This window comes from Hippopotamus amphibius, chromosome 17 (genome assembly GCF_030028045.1).
Source record: "Hippopotamus amphibius kiboko isolate mHipAmp2 chromosome 17, mHipAmp2.hap2, whole genome shotgun sequence".
Lineage (NCBI taxonomy): Eukaryota > Metazoa > Chordata > Mammalia > Artiodactyla > Hippopotamidae > Hippopotamus > Hippopotamus amphibius.
The window spans coordinates 11816605-11827481 of NC_080202.1; the positions used below are offsets into that span (position 1 = coordinate 11816605).

Below are 10877 nucleotides of genomic sequence, written 5' to 3' on the forward strand. Positions count from 1 at the left end.
CCCCTGTCTCTAAAAGGAGGCTGATTCAGCATTGCAGCCACGTGAATGGAACAGGATCTGCAGCTTGGGATGAAGCATGTTGGGCTCCACGGCTCTCTAGACCCCACCTCTTCGGAGCATTTGGGAGGCTGGGTCTGTAGGACCTTGAATCTAGGCCTGATGTTTCCACATACCTATTAATAACTTTATTAAGTATGTACCCACCTTCCAGAAGCATGAACTGAGTTTTTCATCCCTGTGGGCAGATGGGGCCCCCTGCTACTGCAGTGAATGAATAGGCCAGGTGCAGCACTGCCCAAGGTACAAGTCACATGTGAGTCTGTCACCTTGGAGAAAATGTGAGGATTCCAGAGAAAAATCCATTCATATAGCCACTGGCTTTGGTGCACACAAAAGGCACCAATGCCTTGTCCTGCTCTTCTGCTTCTTCGTTGTTTTCTTAGTGTAAAGGGAGATGTAAACATGCTTCCTCACTTCTGTCCCAAATGCACTGATCGCCCCAATGTTTTCTTTTCCTTGCACAAGGAAATCAAGATTGCCCATGTCCTAACTTTAGTTAGATATTTTGTAATCGTGGAGACTACATGATGTTATAAGCAAGAGAGTTTCTATCCAAATGTCCGCCGAACTGATGGTGCTACACACTGTTTGGGAGTAGATTTTGATCTTGTATGTTTGGTGTATATTGTACTTGAAACATTTAAAATTGTGGTAGAATACACGTGACACAAAAGTTAAATCATCTTAACCATTTTTAAGTGTACAGTTCAGTCCTGTTAAGTACATTTGCATTGTTGTGCAATCTCCTTTTAGCATATCTATTATATAGCACGTATTGTAGTATTTTAAAAGATTTTTAAAGTAGGTTATGGGGGACTTTTGTTATGATTGACTTTTGAGTACAGGTGTTGTCAGCTTTTGTCATTTTGGTTAAAAATGCAATCTTTCACCGCATCCTTAGTCTACGCCAGTGTTCCCCAATCTCTGTGGGAGTCAGAAATCACATGGGTGATTTAAAGAACATACGTACTCCTGGGCAGTGCCCTGGGCCTTCTGAGCCGGAATCTCCTGGGCATTGGGCATATGTTTAAAAAGTCCTTGTCAACTGCAACCAGCCCCAGCTCGCATTTGGCAATGCCGTCTGCAAGGCTGGATTTTAGATGTGGTCCAGCAGATCTGGGGCAGCCTTATCCATCTTTGCAGCACCAGCCATCAGGGTAACCGTTCAGGGTTTAAGGGAGGTTGGAGGATTTGGATATCTTTGCCCTGATGCCGAGGAGAAGTAAGTAAGGCCCTTGTCTCCTGTGTCTCCTGAACAGTTTTTTCCAAGCTATGCTTGTGATACTGTCTGTCTTCTTGTACTTGTTTGCCTACAAAGAGTACCTCGCCTGCCTTGTGCTGGCCATGGCCCTGGGCTGGGCGAACATGCTTTACTACACGCGGGGGTTCCAGTCCATGGGCATATACAGCGTCATGATCCAGAAGGTGCGTTGGGGCTGCCGAGTGTCAGAGATGGGGAGGGAGGGCCCTCCGAGAAGGCCCATTGTTCAGATGGGGAAACTGAGGTCTGGAGAGGAAAAGAGACTTGCCCGTGGGACAGGTCACTGCTGTTTCTCCCAAATGCCATGGTCTCCCTTTGCCTTTGGTCAGGATCTCTGGGAGGGAAAATATGTATATATGATATATATATATACATGTAGATATGTTTATTATATAAGTGTACCATGTAAAGGATGTGTAGCACACAGGTTACAAACAATAACAAAATATACAATGCTTTTTGTTGTAAATTCCACACGACTAGTTGAGTCTCACCCACTAATTTGTTGATTTTGCAACCTGTGGTTGCAATTGACAAGTGAGTGTTGTGCCAACATAAACGTGCCTGATATTTTCCTCTGCTTTAAGGAGTAAGATGAAAGGGAAACAATGAAGACTCATGTTGGAACTGCATTTGTTTGTCAGTGATGCTGAGCCACCTAGTTGCTGAATTGGATAATAGTTTTCAAATACTAAAAGAATATTTCATCCGCTTTTTTTGTGCTATTCACAATGTAACGGCTACAGATAGACACATTTTTAAAGTTTAATCTGCCTGAACATTTTGCCCATCGCTGTCTTAAGTCTAGAGCTAGGCAATCAACGATCTTTGATTTGTAGCTGTTACTAGTTTCCATGGTGTAAATATTCCCGCAGTGGCTGATTTCCATACCAACATGATGTCACTGAATACAGAATTGGGAAGGGATGCACAGTGACACAGCATGATATAGTGTTTCCACCATATGACTATGATAGAGGTGAATAGCCTCAAAAGCCTAGATAATTTTGGGAATTCCCTGGTGGTCCAGTGGTTAGGACTCTGAGCTTTCACTGCTGAGGGTATGGTTTTGATCCCTGGTCAGGGAACTAAGGTCCTGCAAGCCACGTAGCGGGGCCAAAAAGGAAAAAAAAAAAAAAAGCCTGAATAATTGTAAAGTGTAGTAAAGTCACTTGGAAGTGATGTTTTGAATACTTGCTATCTTTGTTTCTAATGTAATTTATTTAATTATAAGTTTGCACGATTTAATTCTTAGTCACGGCTGTGTTTAACAACCAGCTCAGAAAATTCATGAGAAGTGTGACAGTCAGCTCTTGTGGACTGGTGTGAGCTGGGTCTAGCACACACATGGCCCCCTGGAAGTGTGAAGATTCCAGATGTGAGATTCTATGAGGAAAGGTGCCCATGTGCAGCCTGCATCAGTGGGGACCGAAACAGACTGTGTGCTAGGAGGGAGGAGGGCAGAGAGCAGGAACAGAGGAGAAGTCCTTCCAGAGGAGATGGGCCCGGCACTGAGCTGTGGAGGGAGTACCAGGAGGACATGGCGAGGGGCATGGCACAGTGGCCCGAGATAGGGCGTGGTTAGGGTGCAAACCCGGGAGAGGGCGGGAGGCAGTCAGATCAGTGTGTAGTGAATATGTGCTCAAACCTTACCCTTGAATCGTGTTTCTTTCTTTGTAGGTTATTTTGCATGATGTTCTGAAGTTCTTGTTTGTATATATCGTGTTCTTACTTGGATTTGGAGTAGGTAAGTGATTTATAAATGATAGTGACTCCCGCATTTGAAAAGCACTTTATACAGGTGTCAATGTGGCAGAGCACACAGGAGCCTCTGCAGCAATTCTATCGGCCACCAGTGGAACACAACGTGATTAGCATTTCCCAACCATTCTCTTTTTACTTCTCGCGACATCTTGACCAAGGGGGAGTCATCTTCATCCCTGATCATAAGGGCACTGAGGCTTAGAGACTGCAGGATTTGAACCGGTCACTTTTATCAACCCAGCCTATGTGGTATACCTCCCACCTTCACATCTGTCATCATATGCGGCTCTCACAGCCTCAGATAGGCTTCGCAGGTGTTTTTGGCCCCATTTTACAAATGGAGAAACTAAAGTTTGCAGAAATTTTATTGATGGTCTTTGAAAAATAGGAATAGAGAATTGCATTGAGATAACCTCCTTCGGCCCTGCACATCACATTTTGTCACAGTTTGCTGAAGATACATCTGTGAGAGCCTCTGGTCTGCTGGGGCCCAGGGATGGAAACCCCTCTTAAACACCTCTCCATTTACAACAGAGGGAACAGCACAACCTGATTTTATTTCTATCCTCTGCATAAAGAGATATGGTTTGATATTCCCAAGAAGTTTTCTCCCTCCAGTTATCATTGGCATTTGAAGTTAGGTAGCTGTTCCCATCTGTCTGGTACCTTTCCTGGGTCACAGTTTTGCTTATTTTTTGTTTTTATTTTTTAAATAAATTTATTTCTTTATTGGCTGTGTTGGGTCTTCATTGCTGCATGCGGGCTTTCTCTAGTTGCGGTGAGCGGGGGCTACTCTTCGTTGTGGTGCGCAGGCTTCTCACTGTGGTGGCTTCTCTTGCTGTGGAGCATGGGCTCTAGGTGCGCAGGCTTCAGTATTTGTGGCATGTGGGCTCAATAGTTGTGGCTCTCGGGTTCTAGAGCACAGGCTCAGTAGTTGTGGCGCATGGGCTTAGTTGCGTGTGGGATCTTCCCAGCCCAGGGATCGAACCCATGTACCCTGCATTGGGAGGCGGATTCTTAACCACTGTGCCACCAGAAAAGCCCAGTTTTGCTTATTTATTTGCTCTTTCACTTGCTTGTTTATTCATCCATGCATTTTCTCACTGATTAATTGATCCTTCATTCATTCATCCATCCGTCCATCCACTCAGTAGTGAGCCACTGCTGTAGTGCATTGGGAAGAAGAGAAGAAAGAGGCCTTGACCAGAGATCTTACCACACAGCATTAGGAAGAGACTCAGGACCTCCCAGTCCTGGGGGAGACAACCCAGGCTACAGGAAGTTGGGAGCTCAAAGGCTGGTTGAAGAGCCAGAGACACACAGATTACAGATTATAACTGTTAGCTCTGCAAGCCCATGATTGATCAAGGGCTGAACGATGGGGCAGAGAAGGGAGAGAAGAGTGTGGGCTTTGTTAGGCAGGGCTTTCTGCAGTCGGTCACGGCAGCGCATCAGCCTGATGAGGCTTCCAGAGGAGCTGAGGCTGGAGATGGAATTTGAATAGCCAGAGAGAAGGGGCAGCAAGCCTGCATTGTGCGGGGGCTGGGGGGTGGGGCATATGTGTACGTGCAGGTATGCACGAGTTTATTGGGTAATTAACCAGACAGAGAGGCTGCAGAGAACACCCCGTTATGTCCTCCCAGCTCTGGCCTCGCTGATTGAGAAGTGTTCCAAGGACAAAAAGGACTGCAGCTCCTATGGCAGCTTCAGCGACGCGGTGCTGGAACTCTTCAAACTCACCATAGGCCTGGGCGACCTGAACATCCAGCAGAACTCCAAATATCCCATCCTCTTCCTATTCCTGCTCATCACCTATGTCATCCTCACCTTCGTCCTCCTTCTCAATATGCTGATTGCCCTGATGGGGGAGACCGTGGAGAACATCTCCAAGGAGAGTGAGCGCATCTGGCGCCTACAGGTGAGCTTGGCAGAGTCCCCTCTATGGGAGCCTTCATGGGGAGTCGGTTCAGCACGTGGCACCCATGGATCTGGGATGGGGCCTGGAAATCTGCATAAGCTCCCTGTGCTTGGCCAGGTTTAAGGAAGCTAGGTTTTCAGAGTACAGGGTCTAGGGTGTGTGATTGGACAACAGCATCTGTGAGAGGAACTCAGGCTTATGGGTGATATCTGGATGTTGAAGTGTGACCTTAGAGTCAATGGTGTGATATCTGGATGTTGAAGTGTGACCTTAGGTTGCATTAAGAGGAGTATAGGGTATAGGACAATGGAGGTGACAATTCTGCTCTCCTCCAATACTCCTCACTTGCTATGAGCCTTACACACTGAGGATACTAACTCAGAGGTAGTGACCAAGCGTGAAAGAGGCCTGACAACCATGCCTCACAACAAATGATGTGGGAACTGGGTTGAAGAAGATGAGAGTTCCTTCAGATATCTGCAGAGCTACTTGTGAAAGGGGGAGCAGCTTCCTTCTGTGTCCTGAGAGGCAGAAATGAGGTATATGGGGCAACAAAAGGGAGAAAAGCTTTGATTTGAGACAAGGAAGTTACTAATGATTAGGGCCTTCTTAATTGAATTATTGATAATATTCAGGAGAGATTGGACAAATTATTGCTGGGAAGATTGCCGAGGGGATTCCAAGCTTGACCTGGGGCTAGGACTGCATGATGTCTGAACCTCCCTTCCTAGTGGGAGCCCAGGATCATACCATTTTCAGTTGGGAGCTCTGGACTTCCAGAAACATTGTTTAGGTGATGTTTAAAACAATTTGAAGACCTTTCCCAAACTCGCTGAGTTTTCATTTCTGAATTCTGTAGGTTAGGTGGACCCTCAGGAGCTAAGCAGTTTGTGGGGCAGAGCAAGGTGTTCAGTGGTGTGTGTTCATGTTCTTGTGTGTGTGCTCCTGTTGGGTGCATCTGCACTCACACGGAGCCCCGCTCCTGGGCTGGCTCCTCGGCGATGCACTTAGGCTCATCTCTGTCCCCAGAGAGCCAGGACGATCTTGGAGTTTGAGAAAATGTTACCAGAATGGCTGAGGAGCAGATTCCGGATGGGAGAGCTGTGTAAAGTGGCAGAGAAAGATTTCCGACTGTGTTTGCGGTAAGAAAGGGAGAGGGACCCTTTGGTGATGCTCTTTGGGTGGGTGAAGAGAGATGCGTTGGTGAACGTTGCTTGCCAGACCACAGCCTCGGTCTGTTCTGCCTCCTCAGACGATGGAATTTGCTCTTTCGGGGTTGCTGGCCCTGGGACAGGCTTCCTGAGCCTCAGAAGGGAGAAGGAGGGGAGCCTGCCCTTCTGGAGGTGCCCCTACGACCTCTCCCTGCCCAGCGTCTGCCTTAGAAGAGATTTGCCAGCCTGGCACTCTTTGTCCTTCTGTCTGCCCCATGTGGGTTCATGTGACACAGGGGACCAAAGGCATATTTTGTCACTGGTAAATGGAAAGTGAGACAGCTATTTTTGACAGATGTCCAGCTTTTTGATTTTTATTTATTTACTTATTTAAATTTTTTTTTAATTTTTAATTTTTAAAATAAATTTATTATTTATTTATTTATTTATTTATTTTCAGCTGCGTTGGGTCTTCATTGTTGCACGCAGCCTTTCCCTAGTTGTGGGGAGCCAGGGCTACTCTTTGTTGCGGTGTGCAGTCTTCTCAGTGAGGTGGCTTCTCTTGTGGAATATGGGCTCTAGGTGCACAGGCTTCAGTAGTTGTGGTGCACGGGCTTAGTTGCTCCGCAGCATGTGAGATCTTCCTGGACCAGGGATCGAACCCGTGTCCCCTGCATCGGCAGGTGGATCCTTAGCCATTGAGACACCAGGGAATTCCCTGATTTTTAAAAAGTACTGGCATGTGCCATGACCATCTTTTCTGACGGGTTCACCTCTTCCTACCCTCTGTCTGACTGCTCGACCCTACAGACTACCTTCTTGGAGTATAATTGTACCTTGACCTACTTCTCTGACTGAATTCCCACCCCTGCCCCACCCCAGGAACAATCATTTCAACTATAATTGTTACCCTAACAAATATGCCTAATTCTGACACCCTCGCTCTAGAGATGTTCTGTGACTGAGAACTTCAGCCAAACCATCCTCTCCAGTTACAATCCAACACCTTAGGCACTGCCCACTCTTTTGGGTTCTGAACCCTAACCATCTTCTCTCTCTCTTTTTTTTAATTTTTGGCACGCACCCCGAGGCATGTGGGACCTCAGCTCCCTGATCAGGGATCCAGCCCCTGCACTGGGAGGCGGAATCTTAACCACTGGACCACCAGGGAAGTCCCCTAACCATCTTCTCTTAGTGCACCCTTAACCCTAGCTGGACTTCATGCCCTCACATCTTCTCAGCCCGGGCCTGCCCTCCTCTCCTTCCTTTCCTCTTTCCCCGTGAGCTGCCTCCTGCCAGTCAGGCACAGCCCCTGCTGGCTGAGAATGTCCCCTTTACGCCTCTCTGAGCTTCTGGGTCCCACATCCTGGGAGGAGACTGATCCTGGAGGCCTGGGAAAATGGGGACTTGGGCAGGTTTCAAGCTCTAACAACACTGATGTGACCACATGGGGCAGGAGTGCTCCTGACCCCTGTGGAGGACACCCCAAATGCTGTGCTGTGTGTTTCATTTGATGAGGTGAACTTGGGGAGTGGTGAGAATGATTATCACATCCACAGGATCAACGAGGTGAAGTGGACTGAATGGAAAACTCACGTCTCCTTTCTCAATGAAGATCCAGGGCCTGGAAGACGGACAGGTACTGCTACTGTCAGGAAGCGTGATGCCCAGTCCAGTCTGACCACGTGACCCCGGGCAAACCAAGCTGGAGGGCCCTGATTTCCCCATCTGTAAAATGGGAGGACTGAATTAATCCCTCCCAGTTCTATCATTTTATAACCCGAGTTGGAAAAGCTTCTAAAAGTCACGTGATAGACAGAGACCTGGAGGCACACCTTGCAGAGTGCCGTATTTGTAACATAGCGTTTTTGTTTTGTTTTGTTTTGTTTTAAAGCAGATTTCAACAAAATCCAAGATTCTTCCAGGAGCAACAGCAAAACCACCCTCAATGCATTTGAGGAAATAGATGAATTTCCGGAAACTTCAGTGTAGAAGCAGAATCCAGAGCTCGTGTGCACAGGGGCCGTCTGATGCTGGAGGCTGGGTCCTGGACTTGGTACTGCGGGCCCTGTAGAGAGATGGAGCCTGGCTCTGCCTGCAGAGACGAGGAAAGCACTCTCATGCTGGATGGGTGGCTGAACCAAGGGGCAGTTGTCACTTTGTCTGAGTGGGAAACACCCTGAATTTTGTTATTCAGCAAAGAGTTTGTATAAACCCACGGCCAGTAGTCCTGAGCCTGGGAGTCCCAGGAGTCCCTGAATCCTGGCTGGAGTCCCTGTGTTCATCAACTGCAGGTCAATTTGGCTGGGAGAGGGTGGCAGGGCAAGGGCGGGGGTCCGAGGAGCAGGGAGAGGAGTCTTCTGCCAATGTCTTGACAGCTCCCAGTCCCTGCACATTCTACCATCTCCCCTACCGTGACTGGGTCTCCTGAATTTAAGGGACTCTTGATTCATCCCAGAATGTGCAGGGGACTGGGCTAAGCCAGATATCCTGGGCCCAGAGGAGAATGAGCTTCTGGAAACTTCAGGGAGCAGGAAAACACCCTTGGAATAAGTGGCCTTGGTACTCAAGGCTCAAACTGTCTCCAACTGAGACGTTTCTAGTAGCATAAATAACACGCGGCTTTTCTTTTCAGTAGAGAAAGGTCACTTCAGTTTTGAATGAAAATTACTTCAAATGAAGTATATGATTTTAAAAACTGAGAAATAGATTTTAGGATTTGGGGCTGGATGTAAGTATTATATACTTGGCCTCGGGGTGGCCAGAGCAAGGACAAAAAGCTTTTCTTTATGCACATAAAGTGCACACGAGACAGGCCAGACAGGGCCTGCGATCTGGGTGAAAGATCTTGGCTATCTTCCTTGTCGCAGCCCTGCAGCAGTGCATGCCTCCAGGTTGGGATCATGGCTTCATCTGAAACAGAAATAGCAGCTGCTCTATTTATACCGTCTTGAATCTCAGAGGTTACTCTTATACATCAGTATCTCTCTTTGGAGGAATGTAACAAAATACCTGAAATGCTCTGGAATTGGTTTAAAAGGACCAGTTCTCTTATTTTACACCTGGAGACTACACTCCAGAAGGAGAGTGGACTTGTTCAGAGTCGTGCAGGAGGTCATATCAGAGCTGTTGAAGCTGGAGTGTTCTGATTCTGGACCACAGATATTCCCCCGCATGATTTTTTTTTAGGCGCAGTTATTCGGTAAATTTGAGCCTGCCTTGTGGTTGGCATATGTTGGGGACTAGGGCTTTTTGCTCAAATGATTCCCGTTGGCAGTCTGCACCGTCCCTGTGATCCCTATGCTAGGTTTAAAATTCGAGTGTGTGCATATAGGTGTGCAGAAAACCACACACACACACACTGAATCCACAGGTGTATCAGGATGTCTTAAATGATTCACATTTCAGTAATTTAAGGGGAAGGCATTTTCCAGGGATGCAATCTCCCATGCTCAGGTCATAGTTTTGACTGGAAATTTTCCTTTAACTAAACTCTGCCTCAGGAAGAATCCATTATTCCAGAAATTATGTGATAAATCTGTTTGGTATAAAAGTGGTGCTTACCTTCCTCCCTGGGGGAGGGAGGGTGGGAGAAGGAGTTCGAGGCTGTACTGTGAAGTCATTATGCTTGTAGACAGCTCCTGCCCTGGAGCCCAGTGTTACTGCCTTTCTTTTCCTTCCACAAGGCCTGGTGAACTAAGTTCTTTTGCTCTGGGTAGGGCCCTGCTAGATGGGCCGTCATCTGGGTCCGTTAGCCATACTTGATCTCTGCATTGATTTACATGCTTTTACTGTGACCTTGGTCCCAAACACAGAATTGTCACCTTGTTCTCATTGAATGTGCCTGATCCTTGCACATTCCATGTACATCCTTGTTTTTAGTGGCGTGTGTGTGAAACTCTGTGTTCAAGAAAGAAGTCATAAATGGAGTAAGAACATTTTAGTGCCATTGAAGAACTGCTTTTATGATTTCTAATAAATATTTATTTTGCCTTGTCATGACCACGTTTTATCCTTGTCTTCGGTGCCGGTATGAAGACTGACTGGAAACCCTAGGGTGTGGCTTAACATGAGCAGATAAAAGGAAGTCTGCTTTTTGGAGCTACTGCATTTTTATTGGTTCCAGCTCAGCACACAAAGACATGCCACCTTTGTGCTGTGTTTACATCTCAGAGTACATCATGTCCAGCACCCCATTTTAACCACTCAATAACTCTGGAAGCAATCTGAGTAAAAGGAGACCTAGAGATTTTAAGGGACATGCCCAAGGAATCACAGCCTGAAAACCTTATAGGTTCAGGTCATATGGCACCCTCCACCCCACCCCCCACCCGGCCCCAAGCAGGGGTCCATCCACCATGCTTGCTGGCTCTCAACTTACTTTGCATGGATGTGAACCCATGGCTCCACCTGGAGACCAGGAAGTAGAAATCTCTCCTGCCTACCTCACAGGACCTTTATTTATGAGGAGGCAATAAGGGAATGGATAGGAAAGAGCTGATATGATTACTATCAATATTGCCCAAAGTATTTGTATATGCATTTTTTCATTCTTTTGAGTTATTTTGAAAGAATGGCAGTTCTCAACTTGAACACCAAGATGCTGCTGTGTCTTGAGGGGTTGCAGAACTTGCAAATAATTTATTAATAAGTGATATGCTGCATTTGCTCAATTCCTTAATCCAAACAATTCCCAGAATAACACCCTGCACCGGGATATGTC

The 10877-nt window shown here is 46.9% G+C and overlaps 1 protein-coding gene across 6 annotated transcripts in view; it reads left to right on the top strand.

The window, feature by feature from the left end:
• TRPV3 (transient receptor potential cation channel subfamily V member 3) overlaps positions 1-10617 on the top strand; it is a 28878-nt gene extending 18261 nt beyond the window's left edge. For 3 of the 6 annotated variants that reach the window (XM_057715104.1, XM_057715106.1, XM_057715108.1), the window contains 6 exons: positions 1320-1485; positions 3002-3068; positions 4729-5003; positions 6033-6145; positions 7714-7793; positions 8049-10617. In XM_057715104.1, coding sequence (XP_057571087.1) covers positions 1320-1485; positions 3002-3068; positions 4729-5003; positions 6033-6145; positions 7714-7793; positions 8049-8146 — 799 coding nt within the window. In that variant the 3' untranslated portion in view covers positions 8147-10617. Of the gene's footprint in view, positions 1-1319; positions 1486-3001; positions 3069-4728; positions 5004-6032; positions 6146-7713; positions 7794-8048 lie in introns of those variants that run through there. The other 3 variants (XM_057715105.1, XM_057715107.1, XR_009049956.1) reach the window with 2 other exon arrangements.
• Positions 10618-10877: the final 260 nt, after the last annotated feature.